Source organism: Nyctibius grandis, chromosome 9 (assembly GCF_013368605.1).
Source record: "Nyctibius grandis isolate bNycGra1 chromosome 9, bNycGra1.pri, whole genome shotgun sequence".
Classification (NCBI taxonomy): domain Eukaryota; kingdom Metazoa; phylum Chordata; class Aves; order Nyctibiiformes; family Nyctibiidae; genus Nyctibius; species Nyctibius grandis.
The window spans coordinates 30,371,743-30,399,336 of NC_090666.1; the positions used below are offsets into that span (position 1 = coordinate 30,371,743).

At 62.0% G+C, this 27,594-nt stretch overlaps 2 protein-coding genes across 6 annotated transcripts in view; one reads left to right on the forward strand and one right to left on the reverse strand.

Moving 5' to 3' along the window:
- Nucleotides 1–76: 76 nt before the first annotated feature.
- On the forward strand, nt 77–5,910 carry SLC19A1 (solute carrier family 19 member 1). Of its 2 annotated transcripts, none has more exons than XM_068407270.1 (6): nt 77–219; nt 2,731–3,042; nt 3,730–4,477; nt 4,693–4,885; nt 4,970–5,111; nt 5,210–5,910. In XM_068407270.1, exons 2-6 carry the CDS (start codon nt 2,833–2,835, stop codon nt 5,396–5,398), a joined length of 1,482 nt encoding a protein of 493 aa, XP_068263371.1. In that variant the 5' UTR covers nt 77–219; nt 2,731–2,832; the 3' UTR covers nt 5,399–5,910. The 2 variants fall into 2 exon arrangements, with proteins under 2 accessions (XP_068263371.1, XP_068263372.1); XM_068407271.1 differs by lacking the exon at nt 77–219 and adding an exon at nt 1,584–1,653.
- COL18A1 (collagen type XVIII alpha 1 chain) overlaps nt 5,701–27,594 on the reverse strand; it is a 43,197-nt gene continuing 21,303 nt past the window's right edge. The window contains exons 1-42 of one of the 4 annotated variants that reach the window (XM_068407268.1): nt 24,638–25,739; nt 19,593–20,137; nt 16,642–16,725; nt 16,490–16,549; nt 16,169–16,307; nt 15,947–16,050; nt 15,832–15,858; nt 15,565–15,735; nt 15,448–15,474; nt 15,290–15,352; nt 15,094–15,180; nt 14,884–14,937; nt 14,660–14,809; nt 14,448–14,510; nt 14,189–14,233; nt 13,104–13,244; nt 12,944–13,015; nt 12,796–12,822; nt 12,623–12,667; nt 12,414–12,476; nt 11,994–12,029; nt 11,833–11,922; nt 11,631–11,660; nt 11,494–11,520; nt 11,217–11,279; nt 11,008–11,082; nt 10,879–10,914; nt 10,701–10,754; nt 10,402–10,476; nt 10,119–10,190; nt 9,871–9,913; nt 9,668–9,730; nt 9,535–9,578; nt 9,305–9,427; nt 9,066–9,210; nt 8,904–8,977; nt 8,688–8,792; nt 8,462–8,497; nt 7,726–7,998; nt 7,445–7,642; nt 7,127–7,242; nt 5,701–7,051 (exon numbers count right to left, since the gene is read on the reverse strand). In XM_068407268.1, coding sequence (XP_068263369.1) covers nt 6,838–7,051; nt 7,127–7,242; nt 7,445–7,642; nt 7,726–7,998; nt 8,462–8,497; nt 8,688–8,792; nt 8,904–8,977; nt 9,066–9,210; nt 9,305–9,427; nt 9,535–9,578; nt 9,668–9,730; nt 9,871–9,913; nt 10,119–10,190; nt 10,402–10,476; nt 10,701–10,754; nt 10,879–10,914; nt 11,008–11,082; nt 11,217–11,279; nt 11,494–11,520; nt 11,631–11,660; nt 11,833–11,922; nt 11,994–12,029; nt 12,414–12,476; nt 12,623–12,667; nt 12,796–12,822; nt 12,944–13,015; nt 13,104–13,244; nt 14,189–14,233; nt 14,448–14,510; nt 14,660–14,809; nt 14,884–14,937; nt 15,094–15,180; nt 15,290–15,352; nt 15,448–15,474; nt 15,565–15,735; nt 15,832–15,858; nt 15,947–16,050; nt 16,169–16,307; nt 16,490–16,549; nt 16,642–16,725; nt 19,593–20,137; nt 24,638–25,598 — 4,920 coding nt within the window. In that variant the 5' untranslated portion in view covers nt 25,599–25,739 and the 3' untranslated portion in view covers nt 5,701–6,837. Of the gene's footprint in view, nt 7,052–7,126; nt 7,243–7,444; nt 7,643–7,725; nt 7,999–8,461; nt 8,498–8,687; nt 8,817–8,903; nt 8,978–9,065; nt 9,211–9,304; nt 9,428–9,534; nt 9,579–9,667; nt 9,731–9,870; nt 9,914–10,118; nt 10,191–10,401; nt 10,477–10,700; nt 10,755–10,878; nt 10,915–11,007; nt 11,083–11,216; nt 11,280–11,493; nt 11,521–11,630; nt 11,661–11,832; nt 11,923–11,993; nt 12,030–12,413; nt 12,477–12,622; nt 12,668–12,795; nt 12,823–12,943; nt 13,016–13,103; nt 13,245–14,188; nt 14,234–14,447; nt 14,511–14,659; nt 14,810–14,883; nt 14,938–15,093; nt 15,181–15,289; nt 15,353–15,447; nt 15,475–15,564; nt 15,736–15,831; nt 15,859–15,946; nt 16,051–16,168; nt 16,308–16,489; nt 16,550–16,641; nt 16,726–19,592; nt 20,138–23,938; nt 25,740–27,594 lie in introns of those variants that run through there. The other 3 variants (XM_068407267.1, XM_068407266.1, XM_068407269.1) reach the window with 3 other exon arrangements.

Here is a 27,594-nt window from a genome sequence, read left to right on the forward strand (position 1 = left end):
CTGCACTATGGGGCTTGTAGTCTCCTCGCCGCCCCGCATATGGGGCACGACTACATTTCCCGAGGGCCCCCCCCACATCCTCCTCTTCCTCCTCCCCCTCCTCCTGGCCTTGTTGCGGATCCGGCTGCGGGGCTCCGGGGCTGCGGGGAGCCCCGGGACACCCCCGCCACTGCTCCCGGGCGGGTACGGCCCGCCGCCCCCATGCCCGCTGCCCCCCAGGTACGGCCCGGACTGCGGGGTGCGGGGTGCTGGGGTGCCAGGGGTACCTGGGATGCCGGGGATGTGGGTTCCCCCCCGGTGCCCCCCGGGATGATGGGGATGTGGGGTGCCCCCAGGGTACGCGGGGTGCCCTGTGTCAGGGTGAGCTGGTGCCGCGAACCCCCTTCTCCCCCAAACACCCTCCTCGACCACGTGCACCCCTAACCACCCCCCAGCACCCGAAGGAGCCACCTATCCCTTGGGTGCTGGGGGGGGGGAGGCAGACAGGTGCCCACACGGTGGGCCAGGGTGTATTTTGGGGAGCTGCCCCCTCCCGTTTAGGGGAAGGTGCCCTGGGAACTCGTGCACCCCCATCTCCTGCCCACTAAGCGGCTCCCCACAAAATGTGTCATGCTTCGGTGGCATCACCGATGTGACTGTGGGGAGAGCATCCCTCTTGTCCCCCCGGGGCTGTTCCCTCCGGACTGTGGTGGCCGTGGCTCCCTGCGGAGCTGTGCCGGAGCTCAGCCACCCGCATCGCCCATGGCCTCAGGTTGACAACCGCATAGCATGATGGCGATCCCATGTCGAGGTCAGAGCATGATAACCTGGCGATAACCAGGTTCACACGGTGATAACTGCCCGTGCTCTGCTCCCTCGCCTCTGCCTGGCTTGCACCAGGGGATAGGGGGGACAGCACCGAGCTGGGAGCATCCCTTGGGACTCACACCCGCTCACCTCGAGTGGTGGCAGCTCCGCCCATGGTCTGGAGAGGTGGAGCTGGGTCTGGCCCAATGGGTTCGGGGCTGGGGTCCCTGCATGTGTGGGGACACGCATGGCAGGAGTTATGAGCTGGTGCTCCCAGAGATGGTGGCACTGAAACAGCAGCACAAAACTGTATCCCAGGTTTAATGTGAATGGTTTCATTTGGGCCAGGGATGAGCAGTTGTAGCCATCCAGGATGGACACGAAAGGAAACGGGGAGCATCTGCTTCCCAAATGGGTTTGGAGCAGAGGGTGGAAAACAGCCCGTCGGCATCCCAGAGCACGTGGTGGGGTGGCTGCCCCACAGAGAGTGGCTGCTGGAGGTGACGATCGTTCACATCCATCCGCAGCCTGGCTTGGGGACATGGGGCATAGTCCAGGTAGCTGTGACTGGCAGGGGCCCCGGGCAGGCACAGTGCGGTGCTGGGGCTGGCATTCAGGGGGAGTTTAGCCCTTGCTCCTTGCCCCTTGCCCCTTGCCCTTCCCGGTGCAGTGGAGGGGGCTGCGATGCTCCATCCAGCACCCAAGCCAGTGCCGGCTCCGGGCGATAGCTGGCTGGTGGTAAGCGAGCACCGACTCCCTGCCCCGCTCCCCAGGGACCTCGGGGCTCTTTGCCCAGCTGGGAGCCCCGGGACGTGCACGGATGCTCAGGCACCGGTGATGAAATCCTGTGGGAATGCTGCTGGACCGGTGAGTCCTCACTGGTGCAAACGGGCACCCCACTTCCCGCTGCTGGTTTCGATCATGACTGGCTTTCCCCCAGCGGCGCTGACGCTGGCTCGTTTCCCCATTAGCTGTGTGAGTTATCGGGGGGGGGCTCTTCAGAGGTGAGCCCCTGAGCCTTACTGTGCAGGATAGCAGCGCAGGGGGCACAGACTGGGACCATGGACTTGCTTTTTAATGACCACGATTAGTCGTTCTGCAATTAGCAGGGTAATCGGGTTTCTAGACCTTGCTCCCGTGACATGGATTGGCACACGTGGATTTTTATGGCTCGAAAAGCGCCATCGTTGACTTGTCGTGGGAGTAGGGAGCACTTGGGAGGACGCGCGGGCCAAGCCTTCTCCCTTCCCCACCGTCATCCCGTGACCGCTAATCGGGCCTGCCCAGCGCTGCCAACTTCCCTGCAGCCAAACGTCAGGATTTGAGCATTTAATCCCCCTCCAGACCGTGAACCTCGTGGCATGGTGCATTCTTCCCAGGCCGGGCGATGCTGCCCCAGCATCGCGTCCGGCCGGGGGAGAGCCAAGGAGCAGCCGCTTACCTGCGACTCGCTGAGGTCCCGCCGACCGCCCAGCCGATGGGTAACCCGGGTGGCCCTGCGCCCGGTGTGCACATTAACTCGCTTTCACAACCAGCACGGTCCCCACGACCACTTCCGTCTCCCTCCGGAGCATCCCCGGCGCGGGGTGTCCGCACCCCTCTGCCTCTGCGTCTGCAGCGGAGTGACTCGGCTCAGAGGGAAGCGTCGCTACGGGGAGGGGGTAAAACCCGACTGACTCCTGAAAGGCTGGAAAAGGAGGCGGTGGGAGCCGAGGGTGCCCCGCCGCAGGTCCGGGCGCTTCGTGCATCCACGCTCTCTTACACGGGGTTTACAAATGCCGTCCAAAATGGGCCCCTACCCCCCACCCCGGCTTTTTGCACAGCGAGACGCGCGGCTGCTTTTCTTCTCGCAAGAACATCTCCTGGGGAGAAGGTAGCCGTATTTATTTGCCTTGCGATGACGGAGGAATTTGAGCCCATGCCAAATGCTGCTTTCTCCCCCAGGAACTGCAGCGACGTGGCTTTCCATGCGTCGGGAGAGAGCCTGTGGCCAGAGAGGGGCTGCCTGGCCCGGCAAAGCCCGTCTAGCTGACAGTCCCCAGGATAATGCCGCCGTCCTGCTGCAGAGCCGGCAGAGCCATGCCCGAGAAGGAGGACGACACCAAAAAGCCGGCATCAGAGACAGCGCCGGACAAGCGCTGGAAACTACAGGTCTTCTACCTCTGTTTCTACGGCTTCATGACGCAGATCCGGCCTGGGGAGAGCTTCATCACCCCTTATCTTCTGGGGGCTGACAAGAACTTCACACAGGCAGAGGTGAGCTGTGGGCAGCCTGTCCCACCCCCGGTGTCCCCCTTTCCAGCCACGATCACCACCCTGGGGCTGGCCAGAGCATCCTCTTGTGGTCCTGGGGTATGGAGGCATGCAGTGATATGTGGCAGTGATTTTTGGGTGGGGAGGAGAAGGTGGCAGGTGTCCATCCGGCAGTGTGTCCCTATCGTGCTGGGCTGTGAGGTCACCCTGTCCCCTCAGTCCCAGGGTCAGCTTTCCCCAGTGTAAGATGTCATGCTCGGGCTGGAAACCACTTTTGGGGGGCGATGCCTGATCCCTGCCCAGCCTGGGGGTAGCGGGCTGGGAGAAGCCCCGTCCCATCCCACTGGGGAGACACTCCCATGCTGGCACGGTGTACAGGGCTGGGCACTGCTGGGCTGCTGGCAACGATGGGGTTAGACAAGGAGGAGCCACATGTCGTCCCCCAACCAAGGGATGCTGGCCCCGGTCCCAGCAGGCTGCCATGTCCGTGGGAACGCTGCGTTCCCGGCACGGGAGGGAGCCGAGGCTCAGCCAGACCCCCGGCCGAGCGCACCGCAGGCCACATTCCTCCCTGAGGAGGTGCTGCCATGGGGCTCAGCGGCTGGTACCTACCCAAACCACGCTCCTCCAGGCTGGGGGCATCCCCCGGGGACATGTCCAGTGCTCAGCCCCTCCTTGCACAAACGGCAGGTGACCAACGTGATCACACCGGTGCTGACCTACTCCTACATGGCCGTGCTGGTGCCCATCTTCCTGCTGACGGACTACCTGCGCTACAAGCCGGTGCTGGTGCTGCAGAGCCTGAGCTACATCTCCATCTGGCTGCTGCTGGTGTTGGGTACCTCTGTCCTGGCCATGCAGCTGATGGAGTTCTTCTATGGCGTCACCATGGCCGCCCGCATTGCCTACTCCTCCTACATCTTCTCCCTCGTCGCCCCGTCCCGCTACCAGCGTATGGCCAGCTACTCACGCTCCTCTGTCCTCATGGGTGTCTTCACCAGCTCGGTGCTGGGCCAGCTCTGCGTCACCTTGGGCAGTGTCTCCTTCCTCACCCTCAACTACGTCTCGTTGGGCTTCGTCAGCTTCGGCCTCGTCCTTACCCTCTTCCTCGAGCGGCCCCGGCGCAGCCTCTTCTTCAACCGGCCAGAGGCGGCTGACAATGGGGTTGCACCCACCGAGCTGGACAAGATGGCTGGGGGTGACAGCGGTGGGGGGACGCAGGGCTGGCGGGAGGCGGTGCTGTGCCGTATGCTGCGGGAGGTGGGAGCGTTGGCCAGGCAACCCCAGCTCCGGCTCTGGTCCTTGTGGTGGGTCTTCAACTCGGCTGGTTACTACCTGATGCTGTACTACGTGCACATCCTCTGGAACGAGATCTACCCCGCCATGGACAACCACCGGGTGTACAACGGAGGGGTGGACGCCGCCTCCACGCTGCTGGGTACGCTCACCTGGGCTGGGGACACTGGGCATGTGGAGGGGACACCCACATCTCACTACGTCCCCTGGGAATGGACATTTTTGGGAATGCAGGGGGTGGTTTGGCAGTGGTGATGAGGAGAGCGTCACTAGATGAGACGAGCATGACTAGGCTGGGGGACACATGGTGGTCCCATGTTGGTGAGATGTTCACAGCATCCTTCATCCCCTCCCCAGGGGCCGGTGCCTCCTTTGCCGCCGGCTGCGTGAAGATCCGCTGGACGCTTTGGTCGGAGCTGGTGATCGGGGCGGTGACGGCTTTCCAGGCGGGGCTGCTCCTGCTCATGAACACCACCAGCAACATCTGGCTGTGCTACACCGCCTACGTACTCTTCCGTGGCTCCTACCAGTTCCTGGTGCCCATCGCCATGTGCGTGATACTCCTGGGGACCCGCTCCCCACCCCAGCAGCTGGGCTGGCACCAGGGGCTCACCAGTCTCCTCCTCTTTCCCAGTTTCCAGATCGCTACCTCCCTCTCCAAAGAGCTCTGTGCGCTGGTCTTCGGGGTCAACACTTTCTTCGCCACTGTGCTGAAGACCATCATCACCATCATCGTGGCTGACAAGAGGGGCTTAGGCTTGGCTGTGCATCCCCAGGTAGGGATGGGGGTCACCTAGGATGGAAGTGGACCCTTAATGGTGTGAGATGAAGTGGGGGGGCTGCAAGCATCACTCTCTCCCCACTTCTCTTGCAGTTTTACGTGTATTTCGGCTACTTCACGCTGCTGGCTGTGGTCTACCTGCTGGCGGGCATCGGCGTGGCCATCCGGCACAGCCGCCGCGAGCAGCCGGCAGAGCTGGCCCTGGCCAGGGAGCCATGCCAGCTCCCCGCTGAGGTGCCAGGGCAGGAGAAGAGTACGGAGGCAGGCACCGTGCGAGCCTGAGCACTGGCACTGTGACCACTGCGGCCGGCTCTCTGCTCCATAAGCGAGCGTCACCGTCACCGTGTGCTTCATCTCCCATCCTGCCAGCGGTCCTCTGCACGGGCCTGTTGAGGACATACCCCTTGGGACCCATTTTCTGCTCCATGGGGGCAGGGGCTGTGCCCCACCCTGGCCACAAACACAACCAGAGCAGGGGCAGGATGCCCACGGCTGCCACCACCGGGTGCCACGCAGGGATACGGATGGGGTCCGGGCGGTCTCCCGGCCACCGACTCCACCATCATCATCGTGCGGAGCCAGGCTACAAGAGGATAACGTTTCTTTATTCAGTGCCTTTAGAAAATGTTTTATAGGACAAAACCGACACAAAAAAAAAAATATAAAAGATCCACAGGCTTTAAATTGCATTAATTACACAAAATACAGTAGACTGTAAGAAATAGAGACCGTGTGACTCGCACAGCTTTTATGGTAATAATTTCCATACAATAATAAAAAGCTAGTTACAGATTTTTCTTTTTTTCTTTTTTTTTTTTTTTTTAGCACCTTGGATTTGCCCACACCAATTCAAACCAGCTTTGCTGCACCCTGGCCCTTAGAGCGCAGCAAAGGTGGCACGGGGAGGGGGGGTGATGCCCTCAGTACCACGCGTGCTCAACACGCACAAGCACGTAAACACACGCCAAGGGCATGCCTGTCCCCACGCTGGGGCCACCCCATCACCCCAATCCCTGCACTGGCCTGGCTGTGCCCAGGGTGGGGGGCACAGTGGGGATGGGAGGGGGGACCAGACCACCCTGGGGCTCATGAGCTGCTGGCCGGGGCAGGGTGGAAGTGAGGATGATGATGGAGGAGCTGGGTGGGATGGTCCTTACCTGGGGAGGATGGAGACCATCTAGGAGGAGCCATGGGATGGTCCCTTGCTTGGGTAGGATGCTAGGCTTTTGGCTGGAGAAGACCCCTGTGGCCCCAGCAGTAGGGATTTGGGTCCGGCCCCGAGCTCCTGGCGAGGACAGTGCGGGGCTGGGGGAGGTCAGAGAAACACCCCCCCAGGCTTTCCAGGAGGCCACACTGCACGGCAGCGCCGAAATCTCCCTGCTGAGCATCCTACCACCCAGCCACCCCGAAAAGAGCATCCGAGCAGGCGGGGGGACACAAGCTGAAGTGGTTAAATATTAGGGATTAGAAGTGGAGCAGGAGGAGGAGGAAGGCAGCCAGCCCACAGCTCCCCTGCCCCACATGGGATACGATCCCCTGCCCGCCCAGGGCAGGGGTGATGGCGGTGATACTCTTTGGCTTCAGGTCTGCGGGAGGAGAAGAAAACCCTGCGGGGCGAGGGCAGGAGATGGAGGGGCTGAGGACCACAGGGGTGCCGGCTGGCCCAACCCTCCCCGGGGAGGCACAGGGTACCCAGGGGATGAGAGGGCGGTGCGGGGGTGTCACTTTTTGGCGGCGGTCATGAAGCTGTTCTCGATGCAGAGGACGATGAAGGCATGTTGGCAACTGCTAGCCACCTGCTCCAGCAGCTTGCCGGAGCCCAGTGAGGAAGCCTGGCCGGTGGCGGTGCGCTCCTCCGTCCGCCACGTCTCACAGTAGCTCTCGGGCAAGCGCCGGCCCTTGGCATCCGAGCCATGCCAGACACTCTTCTGTGGCCTGGAAAGGAGAAAGGTTGTGGGGGCCGTCGCTGCCCACCACTGTCCAGACCCCATCCCTCGATCCCATACTCACCATCCCGCATCCCGCAGGACATCCCGGCCATCGAAGGAGAGGATGCGGGCGCTGGCCCGCAGCGGGGCTCCGCTGCCCGTGAAAAGAGCTTCCCAGTTACTGAAGAGCACTTCGTCCTGGTGGGGGGTGGTGGTGGAAAAAGGGGGGGGGTCAGCCCTGCCTGCACCCCGAGAGCATCACAGGAGCTCTGCGCCCCGGCAGCCCCTGGAGAGGGGATGCTCTGTGGTCACCGCCATGCAGATGGATGGGGGCTTTGGGATGTTCTGCATCTCTCAGAGCCCACAGGGTGTCAGGAAGGGGATGGGGATGCAGATGTACCCGGAGGTTGACGATGGGCACGGCAGTGCGGTCGGCCCTCCGCACGATGCTGTAGAGGTCCTGCAGGCGGGAGGAGAGGAAGGCGCGGAAGGTGCCGGCCAGCCCGACCTGCCGGGCTTGCTGGAAGCACTGGAAATCGGCGCCCCGGATGCCACGCATGCCACCGCTCAGCGGGGCGTTCAGGGCCACCAGGTGAAGCTGCCAAGAGGGGACAATAGGGCTTGAGGGACATGGCTTTGGCCACCATCATCACCTCCCCTTGGCCGGCACGTGGCACTCACGGCAGGCTGGAAGTCCTGGTGCACGTGGGCAGCCACAGGGGCCGGATCTGGCCGGCGGTGGATGTAGTAGCTGTTGAGGAGCTCATGCTGGTGGTGGAGTAGGGGTTGCTCAGGCAGGCGGTGCTGGTTGGCCACCACCTCGTCCCCACGCCAGGGTCGGGCAGTGGGCGGGGGGCCGTGGTTGTGGAGGGGGTGCAAGGGTCCGCGGGGCTGGAGCGGGGGTTGGGGTCCGGCGTAGTGGACGCTGGGGGGCTTGTCATACACCTCGTTGTCCTAGGGAGGGAGGGAGAGACAGGCTGAGGGTTGGTGCTGCTCAGGGCAGGGATGGGGATGAGGATGGACATGGGGATGGAGATGATGGGGATGGTTGGAGATGATAGGGATGGTTGGAGATGATGAGGATGGTTGGAGATGATAGGGATGGTTGGAGATGATGAGGATGGTTGGAGATGATGAGGATGGTTGGAGATGGGGATGGTTGGAGATGATGAGGATGGTTGGAGATGATGAGGATTGTTGGAGATGGGGATGGTTGGAGATGGGGATGGAGATGATGGGGATGGAGATGATGGGCATAGAGATGATGGGGATGGAGATGATGGGCATGGAGATGATGGGGATGGTTGGAGATAGGGATGGAGATGATGGGGAGGGCTGGAGATGGGGAGGGCTGGAGATGGGGAGGGCTGGAGATGGGTGGAGATGTGGATTGGGAGATGGGGGACAGGAGACTCACCAGAGCCGAGCTGGGGATCAGGTTGTGCTCCTCCAGCTGCAAGGACATGGCACATCAGATCACAGCTACTCCCCCCCTCCTCTTCCTCATGCAAGGGTTGGGGGGGGGACGCCCAAGCATCCCCAAAAGATGCCACTGAAACCCCAGGGTGATGCCACCTGCATCCCCTCAGAGCCTGGCGGTGCAACCCAAGAGGGGGTGCCCCTTCCTGTCCCCCCCCACTCACCAGCACTCGACGGAAGCCCCCGCGCAGGCGGACGTAGAGCTCTTGCCGGTCGGTCAGGAAGACAAGGCCACCCTCAGGCAGCTCGTGTGCAGCGCTCAGCATCGCCTGGTAGGTCGGCAGGACACGCAGCTGCAGGCACAGCCCCGTGGGCGGCTCAGGGCTTGGCCGGCCACAGCCCACGGGCAACCCCCTGCCACCCCCAGAGCCCCAACTCACTCCCAAGGATGTCCCACTAGTGCCTGGTGGTCCGGGGGGTCCCGGTGGTCCGGGGGGCCCAGGGATGCTGATAGCTGGGAGGAAGAAGGGTGAGATGGAGAGGGCTGCAGCATGGGGCACGGGGAGGGATGCTGGGGGTGATGCAGGGGCACAGGTACTCACCTTGTCTGTGGGGACCTGGGAAGGAGGGTGGACCAGGGGGTCCAGGAGGGCCGGGGGGGCCCTGCCGCCCCTCGTATCCGATACCAGGGGGGCCCTGAGGTCCAGGAGGCCCCGGTGGCCCAACGATACTGTCCCCCTTGGGACCCTAGGCAGTGCGAAAGAGCATCCCTGGAGCAAAGCACCCAGGGGTGCCGCCCCCCTCCGTGCCCCCCTCACCCCCCACACTGTGGGGTACTCACCGGCAGCCCGGGGTAGCCCTGGGGCCCCGGAGGCCCCGGCAGCCCGGAGATGCTGGGACCATAGAGCGGGGTGCTGCCCGGCTCGCCCTTCTCACCCTTGGGACCTGGCTCCCCCTTGTCACCCTGCAGGATGGCTCAGTTTTAGGGTGAGCGGCAGGGCACACCCCCGGTACCCCAAATCGTGACGGGTGCCAGCCCTGCGAGCCATGCACGGTGGGCGAAGGGCTTACCCGCAGGTTGGCACCAAAGTGACTCGGGTCGTAGGGGAAGTGGCCTGCAGAGAGGGAGAGGAGGGGAGAGGAGAGCTGAGGTGGGCACGAGCCACCCTCTGCCCACCCCTGCCCGCGGGGACAGGTAACCCACCTGGGGTTCCCGGGGCTCCGGCATCGCCTTTCTCTCCCTTTTGTCCTGGAAACTGGTGAAAACCTGTGGGAAGCAGCAGAGAGATGTCATCTCAGTGCTGCAGCATCCCAGCCCCAGACCTAGCAAAAGGGATCCCCCACACCCTGCCTTGCTGTGGGTCCCTGAACCACCCCGAGGGGGCTGGGAGAGGGACACCCCCTTACCGGGGAAGGCTGGCAGCGCAGGATGGCCGGAGTCACTGAAGGCCTGTGGGGATGCAAAGGAAGTGGCTACAGAGATGGCAGCATCCTTGGGGACCCCTGACGTGATGGTGACATCAGCCCCACGTGCCAGCCCTGGCCAGGATGCCACCGGCGTGTCCCCTGCCCCCTCTGGCTGGGCAGGGGGCACAGGGGGGACCTGGTCACCATCCCTCAGCGCCCCGCATCGAGGTGACCATGGTGTTACTCACGTTGCTGCTGTCATAGACAATGCTGCCAGGTGGCCCGGGGGGGCCTGGGGGACCTGGGGGTCCCGGGGGACCCTGTGGGGGGAGAGAAGATGTGTCAGGGTCCTGCAAAGCAGACAGTCCCCATGTTGGGGGGGAAAACTGGGGCTGTGCCCTGCCCCAGGGGGGCAACCAGTCCCTGAGAGAGGGGCTCATGCGCCTTTTGCCCAAGGGATTCAGGGAACCCCTCGGTGCGTGTCCCCCCTGTGCTGGGTCAGCAGCCCGGGGGGGCCGCGGCAGCGCTCACCTGCAAGCCCAGCATGCTGCTGACATCGGCGGGGTCACCCTTCTCGCCCTTCAGCCCGTTCATGCCGGGACGTCCCTGTGGATGAGCAGCACACATGAGCCTCGTCTCCATCTCCCCACCAGCTCCGGGATGACACCCCGGCATCACCTCTGGCACCCTGGCGTCACCCCACCCCTCGGCACCGCAGGGACACGATGGGGTTTGGGGTTCGGTGGGTGCGAGGCGTGCGAACAGGGTGGGGGGGATGCGGTGGAGGAGGCGATGGCCAAGGGGACAAACAAACTGGGAGCAGGTCTTACAGGTCTGCCCGGAAAGCCGATCTCTCCCTTCATCCCTGCTCGTCCCTGGGGACCCTGGAGGGGACAGAAGGCAAGGATGGGGGGTGCTTACAGCAGGGGCACCCCCCCACCCCCCTTTGCCCTGGATCAGCCTCATCCTTCCCCATGGGATATGAGGAGGATGATGATGGTGACTTACCGAGGGTCCCATCGGTCCCCGCAGCCCCGGCTCCCCCTGCGGACAGCAGAGAGGGAAAGGCCATCACCACTGGGACCACCTGGCACCCTTCGCATGGGGACTTGCCCCCCGTTCCCGTAGCACACCCACCTTTTCTCCTTTCACCTTCGCGGTGACCACGGTCCCATCGGGGCTGATGATGACACCAGGCTCCCCCTTCTCCCCCTGCAATAGAGGAGGAGGCGCGAGGGGACATGGAGTGACCAGGCCGGCATCATCACCAGGACCTGGTGACCGGGGAGGTTGGGGGACGGGGAGCATGACCACCCCACGGGGCGGAGGTGGCTCAGAGCAGTTACCTTCAACCCTGAGGAGCCCTGGGGACCAGGCGACCCCCGATCTCCTTTGGGTCCCACCGGGCCCTGCACGGAGGAGCACAGAGCCCGTGTCAGCCCCAACCCACCAAAGGCAGACCCCAAACCGCCCCCCTCCTCCATCACCACCACCCCGGCACCACTGCGGCAAAGCGTAGCAGGACTGGCAACCAGAGGTTTCACCAAAGCGTGCCGAGAGCTTTCACCGGGGCCACCCCTGTAGTCCCCAGCCCTGTGGTCCCCAGCCCTGCCACCAACTCACTGGGAAGCCAGCGTGACCCGGTCTGCCCTGTGGAGAAGATCAGAGATGCTTGTAAGAGCAAATCCCCTCATTCCAACAAACCGGGTGCCCTCCTGGCACTGCTGAGGGGTGGGCATGGATGGCAGGGGGGCACCTACCTCCAGACCGGGCAAAGCCACCGAAGACTTCTGGAAAAAGAGAAAAAACAGTGTTTTCACCCTGACCTTTGCTTTGAAGAGGTCAGAGCTCCGGGTCAGCTGCCCTCAGTTCCCCTGCACGATGGGTGCTGGGCAGGACCCTTCCCACCCGCCCCAATTTTAGCTCCCTCCCACTGCGGTGAAGCCAGGAGCCGTCACTTACATCTTCACTCGAGACAGCGATGACCTGTCCAGGGGGACCAGGTGGACCAGGGGGGCCGGGGAGCCCCACACCATCTTGGCCTCGCTCACCCTGGAAGACACAAGCCATCAGCCCCATGGCCACCGCTGGTTGGTCCCTGTCCCTAGCCCATTGGCACCTACCTGCTCGCCAGGGCTGCCTCTGTCACCTTTGGGTCCCTGGAAGGAGGAGCAGGCAAGGGTGAGCTTCCCGCTTGGCACCACGCATGGCTGCACCCCGGCTCGTGAGCGGAGACCCCCCTCCTCCCTGCAGCTCAGCAAAACCTTTCAGGCCACCCCCCACCCCGAGCTGCGGGGGGATGCTTTTGGGTGGAGGTAATGGAGAGCAGGGTGGCGAGCTGATGGGGTCCCCAAGCAGGGTGGGCTCCCTGGCATGCGGTGAGCCCGGTCCCAGAGCAGGGGAGCAGCCGAGGGCACTGGGAGGAGGGGGTGGATTTTGGCTGCTGAGGGTGGAGCTGCTACAAAGAGCCCTGCAGCACGCAAGGGTGCCCTGCCCGGAGTGAGGAGGGGGTGCTTTTGGAAAGGGGGACCTGATGCTCCTACCTGCGGTCCGGGAAAGCCCTCCAGGCCAGGGCGGCCATCCACACCAGGCACGCCAGCATCGCCCTGCAACGAGGTGCGGGAAAGGGCGAGATGCAGCACGGAGTATCCTCCCGAGAGCCCCAGGTTGGGGAGCACAGGGGGTCCTGCCCAGCGCCCTGCAAACCCCACAGCTTCACACACAGCCCATCCCAGTCTCCTGGCACTCCTACCTTCGGTCCTGGCAAGCCAGGCTGCCCGGGGCTACCGACCTCCCCCTGCAAGGAAAGAGGTGTCAGAGCAGGAGCATCCCCACGGGCTGCCCGGGGGCATCCACACGGATGGAGCCAGGCTCCTGTGGCTGGCTCCAGCAAAAAGTGAGGAAGGCGTTTGAAGGGCTCCTCACCTTCAGCCCTGGCAGTCCTGGCACCCCCTGCAAGCAACAAGAAGGGGGCCATGAGCGTTGGGTTGGGGTGATGGCAGGGGACACGATGGGAGGGGATGCCCTGGGCAGCCCGGGATGGAGGGGAGGGAAGGGGTGGGAGCAGAGCTACCTGCGGTCCTTCAGGTCCGGGTGGTCCAGGGGAGCTGGCAGCAAATGGCAGCCCCGAGCCCTCCATGTCACCCTAGGGAGGCATGGGAAGAAGAGGCTGAGCCGTGTCTGCCCCCTGCTCCAGCTCATCCCACCCCCCCATCACAAGCGTGATCACTTACAAATCCAGCCTCGTAGCCTGGTCCTGGTGGTCCCGGGGGACCAGGGGGACCGGGGGGCCCTCGGGGTCCCATGGGCCCGGGAAGGCCAGCTAACCCCATTTCTCCTGGGGCTCCTGCTGGTCCCGGTTCTCCCTTGCTGCCCTGCAAAGTGGACAAGAAAAAAAAAAAAAAGACAGATGGGATGAGGTAGCAACGGTCCCTGCAAGCGGGAGGCAGCACATCCCCGCCCGCACCCCCAAATTGCCCCTTGGGACAGGGCACAGACGCTCCCCTGTCTCAGGGGCAGAGGGGCTTTGCGGGAAGGGGGACCCTTCATCCCGGCTGTCCTCGGACGGCCCCAGCTCCCCATGCAATGTGCAAAGTAGCCACCAGAGGCTCGTCTAAAATCATAAATGTTCATTTTTTTTTTTGCCTGCATCGCCGGCTCCGATGTGGTGGCAGAGCTCAGCGCCCGAGGGGGATGCTCACAGGCACCCTTGCGCTTTGCTTTGGGTCTCCGCGTGGCAGGATCAGTCCTTACACCTGCTGCCACCCCATCTACCCTCTTGATGTCGGCAGCATTTTTTGACTCTTGAGGCTCTTGCCCCCAGTTCTGGCTGCGGTGGATGGGTCATCCCAAGAGGCATCCTGGCCCCCGAGGGAGAGGAGGGTGATCATGTGCACCCCAGCAAGCCTTTACCTCCACCCTTGGGGATGTGGGGCAGAAAGAAGCTCGAGCAGGCAGGCAGGAGAGCAATGAGCAGAAGACGGGGTGTTTTCCAGCATGGTGTGGGCACCCGAAACCCCACCACCAAGCAAACCCTTTTCTGTGCCTTGAAACACCCTGCCTGGGTTTGCCTGCCCACTTCTTGAGGCAGCGGCGCCTGGACCAAAGCCAAGTGAGGGCGGCAGGAGCCCAGCGAGCATCCCTGGGGGTGGTCGGTGACTCCACGCACCCTCGAGCTGCATCCATTCCAGGAGGAACACAAATACCCGCATCCCCCTACCCGCTCCGGCACAAGGTGGCCCCCCAGGCAGCCTCCCCATCTCCAGTCTGCAATGCACATGGGACCCCCTCCATGAGAAACCCTCCCCAGGCACAGTACCTTGGGTCCTGGTGCACCAGGGAGGCCGAGGTCACCCACATCACCCTGGGGAGGAGAAGGAAGGAGAAGAGGGTGTGCAGAAGCTGCCTTGCTCCAGGAGCAGGTTGATGCTCTCCAGTCCAGGGATGGAGGGAGCTGGGACCTCCCGGAGATGTGCCAGGGGACCAAGCGGCAGCTGCTGCGGCCCCCCTGGGGTGCGAGCTGCCCCGCAGGGGAGCCGTGACATGCTCCCAGGGGACATGGGACAAGGGACACTCACCCGCTCTCCTTTGGGCCCTGGCTGCCCAGCCGCCCCGTCTCTTCCAGGAGGACCCTGAGGACCCTGCAAGATGCCCAGGAGCTGGCTCCAGCACAGGGAAACCCCGTGGGGGTGGTGGGCACCAATCCCCCCACCACCACAGGGGGCAGTTACAGCCCCACTGCCATGAGGTGGCCCTGCGATGGGTCCCCTTGGCCACACCATACACCTACCACTGGCCCCGGGGGCCCGGGGATCCCGTCCCTGCCCGGCAGCCCTGGCGGTCCCAGCAGGTCTGTGCGGTTCATCCCAAACCGTCCCGGCTCCCCCGGCAAACCAGGCACACCGGGTGGCCCCGGGGGACCAGGTGGCCCCCGTGGCCCCTAGAAGAGAAGAAGGGGACAATGACTGAGCACATTCCCCTGCTCCCTGCCGGCAGGAGGGGACCCGTACTCACCCGTAGGCTCTCCAGGTCGCCACCGAAGCCCGAGCCCTCCATGTCGATGAAGGTCTGGGGGGAGAAGCACAAGGGCGATGTCAGGCACTGATGGCCTGGGTTGGGATGCCCGGATGTGTGGGGATGCTGCCCAGGGACTGGCACCACCATCCTGCTCCTCCGTGGCCCCATACCCTCCACCCAAATCCCTGTATCCCAGGGGGCACCCACCAGCTTGTCATGCTTGGATGAGGGTCCCGGCGGTCCCGGGGGACCGGGTGGTCCAGGGGGTCCCCTTGGCCCCACACCTGGGTCACCCTGGCACAGAGGAGAGAGCACGGTTTGCGAGCACAGCCCAGCTGCCAGCAAGAGGAAAGGGGGGGGGCAGCAGCTTGTGCCACCCCCCGCCACCGGCACCAGCACTCACCTTCTCCCCCTTCAGACCGGGCTCCCCCGGTGTCCCAGGGAACCCTTGGGGCCCCATATTGCCCTGCGAAGCGGAGCAGTGGGGGGTCAGTGGGCGGTGAGGCAAAGGGGTGGCAGGCACCCATCACCCCACCACACCCCTCACCCCACCCCACTTACGGGTTTGCCGTCCTCGCCGGGATCGCCCTAGGGATGGCAGGGAGGGGAGAGGTCAGTGCGCAGGCAGGCAGGGGTGGGGGGAGAGGGGGTGCCCGAGGGGCGCGGGGCTCAACTCACAGGCTCGCCGTCCCTGCCGGGGGCTCCGTCCTTCCCCGGTGGTCCCGGAGGACCGGTGACCTGCTCCACCACCGAGCCCTCGGTGTGCCGCGAGAGGGTCCCAGGGGGGCCGGGGTTGCCCGGTTCCCCTTTCTGTCCCTTGGAGCCTGGGTAGCCAAATCCGGCGCTGCCCTGGGGAGGGGAGGGAAGCGGGGATAGGTGGCACGTCCCCAGGGGTGGCAGCCCAGGCTGGCATGGCTTTGCCCCGGCTCCCCCAGCGATGCTCACCTTAACGCCAAGTTCTCCTTTCTGCCCCTGCGGGACAGAAACAAAGAGAAGCGAGTGTCAAACGCAGACACGTCCCTGCCATCCTCGAGCCCCCTGGGTCCATCCTCTCACCCACTTTTTCGCCCTTGACACTGCCTGTCCCCACGATGCCGCCGGTCCCCGAGTCCCCTTTCAGGCCCCGCTCGCCCTTCTCCCCCTTTTCACCTTTGGGGCCGGTGCCTGCGGGAAGGGAAAAGGGACCGATCGTGCTCGGGGACAGCCACCTCACCACGTCCCTGCCGGCATGCCCTGGGGCCGGCCGGCAAGGCCGGGAAGGGGAAAGCTGCCATGGCGTTACCTCCGGCAGAGACCCGCAGCGTCTCCTCCGCTCTGGTCCTCTCGGCTTGCTGCGGGGAGCTCCCGCCGCTCCTCGGCCCGCCGCCCGCTGCCACGGGGGGAGAGGTGACGGGGACGGCATCCACTAGCCCCGGGACACCCTGTGCCAACAACAAGGGGACACGGCGGTGCCGTTCACCTCCCAGTGCCCTCTCAAAAGGGAGAGGTGCCTGTAACCCATCAGGCATCCTGGGACCTTGACTATGGAGGGCACCCAGCCCTCCTCATCCCTAAAATCTTGGGGTTGTGCCACTGAGTGCAACAGCCGTGGACACCAACTCACCCTGTCTTTCCCCGAGGGTTGGTGTCCACCTTCTGCCCCACTGCCGAAATCGCCAGAGACCTGCATTTGCCCAGGGAGAAGGGGTGAGGGGTGAGGTGGGAGCACGGGGCGGCAGCCCCCCAGCCTGCCCCGGCCAGGCTGCCAGTGCTCACCTCCTCAGTGTCATCCTCCTCTTCCTCGCACTGCTGCTCAGCCGCCCGCGGGTCCCCTCGCAGCTTCAAATCAGCGATCACCCCCTGGAATGAAACCACGCCAAGGGCTGCCACAGATGGACATGTGCCACGGATGGACATGTGCCACAAGCCACCCCATGGCATGATGTGACCTGCCATGCCACCCAGCCACCCTGTCCCTGAGTGCCCCATGGCTTATTCGCCTGGCATGCAGAGCGCTCTCCATCTGAGGACCCATGTCCCGGCACAGCGAGGTTTCAACCATAGCTTGGCGAGCCACGGGAAAAAGCCCTGGCGCTTCCAAGTGGAGGTGGTGGCCAAGATCCAGCCAACCACACAGCAACATTTTGGCCATGCTCCTCATTCCCCCTCTCCAGAGGGCTTCCCAGACACAGATGGCCTCTCCACCCCAAGCAAAGACCACTGGCTCCTCCCAGTCCACCGCAGCCCAGGTTTTGTATTTCTTTGGCTAATCCGCACTTCCTTACCGTTTATTTGGGTTTCGCACGCATCCAAGCTGCTCATTTATACAAGAAACCGCCAAGAAGGTCAAGAAACCACCAAGAAGGTTCAACCACCAAGGTTTATACAAGAATTCCTTCTTAAGGATGTTGCCTCCAGGCAACAGAGCTACCTGCGCTGCCCAGGAGGGCAGCATCCCCGTATCAGCCAGACAGGGTGTGTGGGTACCAGCCTGAAACCCGTGGCTCCCATGGTAGAGCAAGATCACCCAGCACATCTCAGAGCCCAGCCCAGGTCCTCGCTGCTGGGATGGGACATGGGGATGCTGCTGGGATGGGATGCTGCCCATCCCTCTGATCCCAGTGGCGAGATGTTGGGGACAATGCTGGGAAGTGAGCTTGGAAAGGGCAGATACCTCCCACTCGGTCTCTCTTCTCCGAGTGAGACACCTAAAATAATATTTGGGCTCGTTTGAAAGCACAGCGCACCACGTCCGGGAAAGAGAGCTGAGATCAGGAAACACGATGGGTTTAAGAAAACAAGAGTCAGGGGCAGTTGCAGTTCAGCCAGGCTGGCTATGACATTATAATACGAATATATTACAAATATATTATAGATCTCTAATAAATATAATATATTATAAATATATTCTATTTTTTTATATATATAATAAAAATACATATAGAAATCCCTCCCACAAGCAAATACCCCCTAGGTGGGTTGTGACCTCCTCCAGCTGCTTGCCCTGGTGACAGTCGGCTCTAATCCATCCCTCTCCTCCCCACTGAGCACCAGCAGCAAGCCCAAGCTTTGATAAATGCAACGCTCCAACCTGGCCTTCCTGGTTCTGGGACTTGCCGGAGGCAACGGAAAGAATCCAGTTCCAGCCCTGAACCAAGGCATCCCCATGAGGGATGGTTATAAGGGCCTTTTGCAGCCCGTTAGCCCCAATACAGGGGACAGCAGTACTGTAGGTCTTCTAATGCATACAGCTGCAAAAAAACCCTCCTGCCAGACCCCAGCTGAGACCCCATTTACAGTAACCCCCTTGAGGTCTGCTGTCCCAGGGGCTTCTACGTTACCTGCAGGCTTTGCCTCTCCAGGTTTCATGCCATTGTCACAAAGGCAACTTGGGAAAAAGCACAGATGCCAGCTGAGACCCCCCACCAGCAGCCCTGCAGCTGCCTGCGAGCAGCTCATCTTGTGGCTTGACCCAGGGCCAGGTTTTAATCAGCTTGATGCCCCGTTAGTTCCAGATAACACGAGTCAGGGATGGTCAGCGATGGAAATACCACGAGGCAGTCAGATGCCAAGGAGACATCCAAGCCCGCGCTCCCCGCTGCCCTCTTGGCCAGCCTCCTTCCCTCAATGGCCAGCTATTCCCTGTGGGAAAACTGGGGGCGGGTGGTGGGACTGGGTGTTTGGCAAGCTTGGGATCATCACCTGCTAGCAAGGCAGAAGGAACGCTTCACTCTGCTCTGGGCTGTTGCTTTGCTTTCCAAACAGTGCCAAACTCTCTCCAGGTGGGGAGAGAAGTTCCTATATGGCCATGACCTGGCCCTCCCAGCATGTTCAAGAGCAAAGAATTGCTCTTCAGGAGCAAAAAGTTGCTCTTGAGACCTCAAGGGACCAACTCGAATCCCAGTGCAAACCGGTCTCTAGCCCATCAATCATTAACCCCTTCCTGGGGGAGCTTTCCTTGCCCAAAGCTATTTAACTGGGACTGCGGCAGTGCCACTCATTAGTCAAGATGATGTTTAAGCTCAGAAACGTGCTTGCAAAGCTCCCTGGGAAAAGCATCGCTCCACTCGGCAGAGCCTCTGTTGCTGGGCAAACCACACTCAACCCAGGAGAAACCCGGCGGTGCAATCCTGAACTTTCCTCTCCTCAAGCACCGCAGGGGATTTCCATGTCAGCTGGGCATTTTCCCCGCACTTTCCATAAACCTTATCTAGAACATAAGTCATGCTCAAATCATGGGCCGAGCTATCACCTTCTCTCCTTGCCCTCCAGAGTCTTCCTGCAGATACCGCCCAACGTCAGCCAACAAAGATATGCTCCAGCCCAAGCATTTTTTCCAGCTAAGAGAGACATTTTACCAGCCAAACTAGCTCCTCCACCAAATGAGTTGGGTATTTTTAGCAAAGGGGAGACTTGAATAGGCTCTGTGTGTTTGCTGGAAAAGGTAGGGGCAATGGTGGCTGCTGTAGCGCAACCCCATCACCTCCTGCCAGCCCACCTTGAGAGCTTTGCCTTGGTGAGACCCAAGACAATAAAGCTGGTGGCATCTCAAGCCACCTTTCCCCCCAATCTCAAGCATCTCCTTCTGCAGGGATGCAAGCGGAGCGTGGCCGCTGCTTTGTCTTCTGGGCAAAGAGGTTGGTTCAACAGGCACAGGCTGGTGTCACGTCCCTCTAGCCTCACCCAGGCTTCTTGGAGGTGCTCCTTGGGGTGACCTGAGGCCTTACCTGGTATTTATCTGGGTCAGCTCCTCCAGCCTGAGCAACAAAGAGCCCGGAGCCATCTTCCAGCTCCATCTCATCCGGGGAGCGCTCAAAGCGGACCCGCTCATGCTCCTCACAGTCCAGGTAGAGGATGACTTCATCCTCCTCCACGCTGATGGCAAAGCGCGTCCACTGGTTGAGCAAGGTCGGCACGGTGAAGGTGGCTGCCGCGTATGAGCTTGACGAGCCTGGCTCCGTGTAGTAGAAGATGATTTGCTGCTTGCCCGCCTGCAGCTCTGAGAGCTTGACGCCCACGTAGATGATGCTCTGTGAGGAGTCCGTGATGGCAAAGAGCACACCGGCCCTGGGGGTGGTGGGCTGGATGTGGAACAGGAGGGAAAAGTCCCGGTAGAAAGGGCTTGGCAGGTGGTACCGGGCCACCTGGCCCGTGTTGGCATTGGGGCCAAAGACGTAGCCAGGGTTGTTGTCGGGGCCATAAATTTTGAGGATCTCCTCTGGCGGGGGGTCTCCAATCAGCTCCAGGAGACTGACCTCTGTGCTCAGGTTCTCTGCAAGAGGAAGGGAAAGGGGACAGTCACAACCAGCCCAGAGAGGATGGTCACTCTCAGTAAGGCACCTTGCGGGGACATCACTGGCCATGCCTCCCCCAAACACCGCTCTTCATTGGCTCCCTCTGCTCGCACTCCCCAGGGCCCAGGATTTTCCTTCAACCTGTGGGTTGGCCAAGGCAGCAACACTCCTCAAGCTGCTCCCACCACACTGTTCAGATGCAACTCCCAAAATGCCACCCATTCCCTGCTGCCAGCCCTCCAACCACAGCCGGGACATCCCTGAGACGGGATAAAACCAAAGGGATCTTGCCCATGGTAGCAACATGCCCACACAGGCTGCTGCCGGAGCACCGGGATGCTGAACAACCACGGAGCCATGAGGAAGTGTGTTGCATCCATACCCGCTCTGGGGTCATTGTGACCCCCCATGTAATCCTGGAACAGGCTCACGGGTCACCCCGGCTGGGAATAAATCAGAGCCATCCCCTTACAACACCCTGAGAACAGGGCTCGAGCTGGCACGCCCCATCAGCTTCCCAGATGATCTCAATTTGGAGCTCGCCTCCTTTCTTGACTCCTTTTTCTCAAGGCGCTTGGGGAAGTTCTGCTCGGGACGGTCTCTCCTACCCAACACAGCTGAACATCTGTCTGGGGCGAGCCGGCCCCTCTGTACGCCAGCTCCTGTTGTTTTGGCAGCAGGCGCATCCTCGTCGCCCACACACCGGGCGCTGGATTCCTCCTCTCCTATGTCAACCGCTTGGGCGGGTGCCAACTCGATGGGAGCGAGCACGCCGGGTGCTTTTTAACTCCACGTTTCCCAGGAGCAAGGAAACCCAACCACCTCGGCTCTGAAATGGCCGAGTGCTCCACACTGGGAACAGATCCTCGGTGTCGATTTCAGCTCCATCCCGAGTCAGGAGCAGGAGCTTGAGACAATTCAACGTCCCCAACTCCACCCCTGATGTTTCACGTGAGCAATGGGGGGTTATCAGAGGTGTGCTGAGCCCAGAAGGACCAGCCAGGAACCTCCACCCTGCTCTGGAGCCAGGCATTGTCCTCCAGAGCTTTTTAAAAAAAAGAAAAAGAGAAAAGAAGAAAAAAAAAAAGAAAGAAGAAGAAATCAGCCCAGCCTTGCCCAGCCTGGAAGGAAAACACGTCTCTCAGGATGGTGGGAGGAGACGAAAACCTGGGTGCCTCTTCCAAAGCCTGGGGGTACCTACGCACATGGAGCATCCCCAGCCTTCCCCCACTGCCAAGCGCCAATGCCAGTGCCAGACCCGTGACAAGGACCCAGACAGCGGGGACGTTAGAAATGCCACCGATTAAAGGTGGCAGCAACTTTTCTCTCTGCCAGACCCCAGACTCACTGATCCTCTCCTGAGCCTGCTGCTCTGTGCCCACCCTGCTCCCCCCAAGCCCCCAGTCCCACCCAAGCTTGGCACCCCAAAACTGAGCACCTGGCTGGGAGGAAACCTCCCTCCTGGTCTTGCACCAGCCCTAACCCCCTCATCTGCCCTGCAGCATGATCGGGCTTCCCCTTAGGGCATCCCCAGCCCGCTCGGAGGGGAAGGGCTCAGCCCAGCCCCTCTGCCTCGCTGGCCATGGGGACCTCTGGATCCTGGAGCCCAGAGTCGTTTGGAGCCCAGATGTGCGTAGCCCTACACCAAAAATGATGGGGCGAGCGAGCAGGGTTTCCCTGGACACGCAGCAAGCCCCAGCCTGGCACCCACCCTTGAGACATCCCATGCTTAGGCACCCCACAAGCTCACTCCCACTGCCCTGTCCCCAGCTGTGCCATCCCCGTCCGCGCCAGCCACCCTGCAGCCAAGTCAACTGCAAACGCCAGGATGTAGGGATGGAGCTTATCTCAGGCTGGAGGAAGCCAAATTCACAGCAGCTTTAAGGGAAGAGGAAACCAGAGCTTCCTCCTGGGGGTCCGCAGGGATGTAAGAGCCGGCGCTGCGATTTCTACAGCCGGACAAGGCATCCTCTGCCCGTGGGGCTCGGGATGACAGGGGACAGGCTGAAAGAGGCTATTGTTACCAATGCAGTTTCCAGCCACACTCCCCTTGGCGTTTCAGCCGGCTCCAAGATCTCCCCTCCTCTCCAAACATGCCACTCGCCCCCGAGCCTGGGGTGGGAGCTGGGTGCCGGTGCCTCCCCGAGCAAACAGGGACGCGTCTTTCCCCTGTGCAACGTGCAGAGCAGGCGGAGGCCAGGGCTATGAGGCTGGATGGGGCCTGGGAAGCAGGGGGATTGTAAGGGGAGACTGCCTTCAAATGGCTGCTCCCCTGCAAAAGCCAAGTGCCCCTCTCAACTCCAAACCTTTCAGGCCATGCCTGCTTTTTCCAAAGGGCACCCAGAGCCCAAATATCACACCCCCTCCCCCCTGCAGCAAATCAGCAGCACCCACTGTGGAGCACGAAAAGCCAGAGACGGCTGACGCTGCAGCGGTTTTGGGATGGGTGCTGGCATGGGACGGCTGCTGGGGTGCCTCTGGCCACAGCACACAGTCATTTGCTCCTGTTGCCACTTGAAAGGCCCCAGGGATGATCCAAGCCACCTTCCCGCTCTGCCAGGACCTTCCTGGCTGGCCCGAGCTGGGGCTGCCAGCGTGGCCCCGCGCTGGGGCTGCCAGCGTGGCCCTGCGCATGCCATCCCGGCTGGGATGCAGGGGACCCCCGGCACGCAGGAGCATCTCAAGTCACTCCATGGGGTGCACCAGTCCCCACGTCCCCCACCCACTCCCAACGCTGCCCATCTGGAAGTGCGTGCCTCCCCCCGAGCATCCCCACAATACCGCCGCACCCCCCCAGGGTCGGCCGGCAAACAGAGCCCCTTTGACACAGAGGGGACCACGTGTGTGACCCTTGTCTGCTGGTCCCCCACTAAATCGCCCCTCTGATGGCAGCGGGTGTCTCGCGGCTCCTGGTCGGGCAGTCCCAGGCCATCACCCGAGGGCACAGGGGGCCGGCGCGGGAACACAGCCTCATTCAGAGGGCTCGGCGGGGGGAGAGGCGAGCTCCGGCTCCTGCTTTCATCCCAGACTGTGTTCTTGCTCTTACACCCCAACGTGCATTTCTCTGAGCGCCAGTGTCCCCCCGCTCCCTTCCTTGCACCCCATGGCCGAAGAGGCACATCTCAGTCCCTTGGTGACATACAGAAGGGTCACAACCACCTAATGACAAAGCCGGAGGCGAAGTGACCTCTCCCGCCTGCCAAGCAGGAGGGAATCAAACATTAGCCCTTGGGTAAATCATTAACCCCAAGGCAAAGGGCCACTCTGGGAGAGGGGAGCATGCAGGCATGGCCATGGGTCACCTTGAAGCCTCCTCACTGCCATAGCCCTAGATGCTGCCACAGTTGGGTCCTGGTCCTTCCCCTGTCCCCACAAGGAGCTGCCAGCTCTGCAAGCACCCCGCTCCCAGGCTGGACACCCCAAAGCCCTTCGCGGTGCACTGCAGCACCTGCAAACCAGCCCTGAATGCCAGCACCACATGCTCGGGTAGCATCTCTTGTCCTTGACACGGGGACGTTGTCTTTTATCCTGGCCACTGTGTTTCACGAGGGGTGAAACAGCCCGAGGAGGGGATGGTGATGCTCAGCCTTGCAGAGGGAGCCAAAACCCACTGGCGGTCCCTGCCTGAAGAAGCCGAGGCTGGATGGAAAGCGATTTAGGACTCAGCAGCACCCCATGGGGACAAGGCAGAAGCATCCCTTGGCACCTAAAAACCTGGGGGAGTTTGGGGAGGGGAGACACACATACACAAAGACATGGACATCACCCAGCCACATTACCTGCAGAAGCATTAATAAAGACACAAGAATGCCCTTCATCCTCCTCGGGGAGAGCATCACAAGGCAGAGGCAGGCGCCCGCCAGCCAAGTGCATCCAACACAGGTCTCTGACAGCCTCACAGAAGCCCTGGCACGGCGGGGGGGTTACGGGGACCGAGGCACTACACCCGGGGAGCAGGAGCAAGCAGAGAAACCACTCCACGAAGCGATGGCACCGCGATTCAAGCAGCCCCTCCCACTCATGCAAAGCCGCCCGAATTTCTGCCTCGCTGCCGTGGCGGAGGTAATTCGGTAATCTGACGTGGTTGGTGCCCAGCACGCTGCAGAAGGGCAGGCGGGTCGGGGCGGGAAGGCAGCGGCCGGCCGGCGGCATCAGTCTGGGTAAGAAGGGTGCAAGCCCCGCGCCGCTACTACCATAGAGTCGCATGGTGGCGGTTAGTAAATCAAACTCGAGAGGACCGGAGTTATGGGCAGGAGGAGGATCCACACCGTTAGCTGCCCTCCTGTTAGGCAAAGGAGAGCTCAGGCTCCCGTTTGTGCCGGCCAGTGCCAGCCCCCATCGGCTGGTACCGTGCCGCAGGTTCGGTGGGGCAGGCGATGCTCTGTGGTGGTGTTGGGGCGGTTGCGCTGTGGGGTCCTGGGGTGGCACCGCCTGCTCACGTGTACTGTCACCTGGTGAGAAAGGAAAAGGGGCACTACCTGGCCAGGGACCCGCTGGTCTCTGCAAGGACACCTGTGTCCCTGTCGCTGCAGGGGTCCCTGTCCCCAGGAGCTGCAGATCCTCGGTGTTCCCCATTCCCAGGAGCTGTGGGTTCTTGGTGGTCCCAGTCCTCAGGAGCTGCGGGTCCTCAGTGTTCTCCATTTCCAGAAGCTGTGGGTCCTTGGTGGTCCCTGTCCCCAGGAGCTGCGGGTCCTTGGTGGTCCCAGTCCTCAGGAGCTGTGGGTCCTCAGTGTTCTCCATTTCCAGGAGTTGTGGGTCCTTGGTGGTCCCTGTCCCCAGGAGCTGTGGGTCCTTGGTGGTCCCTGTCCCCAGGAGCTGCAGGTCCTCAGTGTTCCCCATTCCTAGGAGCTGCAGGTCCTTGGTGGTCCCTGTCCCCAGGAGCTGTGGGTCCTCAGTGTTCCCCATTCCCAGGAGCTGCAGGTCCTTGGTGGTCCCTGTCCCCAGGACCTGTGGGTCCTCAGTGTTCCCCATTCCCAGGAGCTGCAGGTCCTTGGTGGTCCCTGTCCCCAGGAGCTGCAGGTCCTCGGTGGAGCTGCTGGCCGCATCCTGGCCAGGGGTAGGTGACGTGCTGCGGGGAGGAGTGATGCTTGGCCATGCCGTGCTCTCCACCAGCCCCTTGGCATTCCCGTCCCACTGCTCGGTGTTTTCGGCCGCAGTCCCCTTGCCCGCCGGTGCTGCTGTGCCAGGATCCGGCTCCTGGCGCTGTGGGGTGGTGACGTCCCCCACCACCTGGCCACCCCACGTCCCCGGGGACGCACTGGGGGCGGGAGCTGCCGCAGAGGCGAGTGGCTCCGGCACCGCGGTTCCCTCGCTGGGTGCTGCTGGGCTTCCCGTGGTCTTCGTGGTGCCCCAAATCCAGTCCAGGAGCTGCGTTTTGGAGAATGAGAAGCAGCAAGCCAGGAGGAGCAGAAACCCCAAGCGAGGTGGGGCTGGGGCCATTAGGAAGGGAAAACGAGCCCCGTTGCTTCGGAGAGCAAAACGGAGAGGTCAGAGGAAGGAAAGGAGGAAAGAGGCATGAGTTTTGCCCCAGCCAGACTCCCGGAGCACTCACATCGCTGTCTCCTCCCCGGCTCCGGCACACGACCCTTCAAACCAGAGCAGAGCAACGGGAGGAGTGGCCGGGGCCCTGCCAAACCCTCCTCTCGCGAGCACCAGCCTCCGCGCACCCAGCACAGCCCCCCGGGGACCCCGCCGCCCTGCTGGGAACCCACCTGAGCCCCCCAAAACCTCTGGGAGTCGAGCCAGCCCTCAGAAACACCCTGTTCCCTGTCTCAGCAGCTGCTGCCAGCTTTGTAACTCCTTTCTGCCCAGAAAATCCTAAATCTTCTCTCCCTGCTCGGTGGCTCTGGTTAAATTACTGGCATCGAGAGCTGTACATGGGGTCATCATGCAGGGACACAGTCCCCACGGATGCTCAGCTTCGGTGGGACACACAGGTCCCCCCACTCCAGGTCTCAGGGAAAGGTTATAACCTCAGAGCAAAACAGAACAAGGAGTGAAAAAAAAAAATCCCAGAAAACATTTCCAAGATTTCCACCGGCCGGAAACACAAGTCCCAAAAGTCAAGTGCTTTTAAGCTGCTTTCCCGGCTTGGTTACAGGGCCAGGACCCCCCAGGTGCTGCCGCAGGACGGTGAGGGGAGCACTTGCAATCCCCCTCCTCCACGAGCATCACGCGCCAGCGACATCCCGAAGCCAGAAGGTCTGAGCAATCGCAGCCTCGAGCACTCAAGTTTTCTGAAAGCCCGGGATGAAAATCTCCCCCGGGCAGTGCCGGTACTCCCCCACACCCCAAAAAATCCAGTTGTTCTTTGCCTCAGTTTAACAAAATCCCCCCAAATCCACTTATCTGGCCCATTTTCCCACATCAGCGCTGCCCCGCTCCGGGGATGATGACCCCCATTCCTGGGGACCACTGAGTCCCCTGGGGGGATGATGCACAGCCATGGACCGCACCGCCACGCTGCTCTTGCTGTGACACCAGGCAGGTCACCTTCGCGGCTCAAAAAGTGTCCCTGAGAAGGGACATTGATGGGGAGGTGACAATTTTGGCTCCCCTTATCCAGGATGCTGCACGACCAGGAAAGCTGCTGTCTGCGGTAACGTGGTCCCGCAATGTGGAGCGGGAAGGGATGCAACACCCCTGATGCTCCAGCTTAAAAATATTTAGTACGAGCACCGAAATGACTGCTCAGATGTCTATTTTACTTCATGCAACGTTTCCCACGCTACTTTTTAAGCAAAATGGGTGAGTTTTTCCCCTTAAAATGGTAGCTGGCACGGCAAGGATGCCGTTGCTAACAGGCTTGCCCCATGACTGATGCTGTTAGGGGCGCGCGTTGCGGAACAGCCCGCGACCAATCGAACGCGGGACGTGTTTTTGTCCCTGTGTCAGAGTTTCCATACGGCCCCCCCCGAAGCTCATGTGCTCCCATCAACCTGATGAAAGGAGCCAGCTTGCCAACCCGCCCTGGCGTGTTCAGACGGGACCCCGCTGTGCCCGGCTCTGCTCCCCTGGGGCCAGGGTGCGGTGTCCCAGCTGGGTGCGGGACCTGCCCTGCACCCCGGCACATCCGAGGGGGATGCTGGTGACTGCTGCTCCTCTCCAGCTGGTGGGGAGGACAGACGGAAAAGCTCAGTGTTCCCACAGCTTTTCCCCCAAACTGGGGGGAGATAAGTGGGGTGACAGCCTGCAGGGGGGATGCCATCCAAGCCCCACAGAGCCGTGCAGCATCCCCAAGGCAGCTCCCAGAGCCAGGCAGGAGCATCACGAGCCCTGATGAGCTGCCTCATTTCAGCCAGGAGGGTTTCGGCGGCGGCACCATGCTGGGGTGCCCCAAGCGTGTGAAGACACGATGTCCAGCCAGAAAAAATCCCCTTTCTCCCCTCTGCTGGGATTAGGCAGCTCATGATAGTGGAGCAGAGCAAAGCAGCAA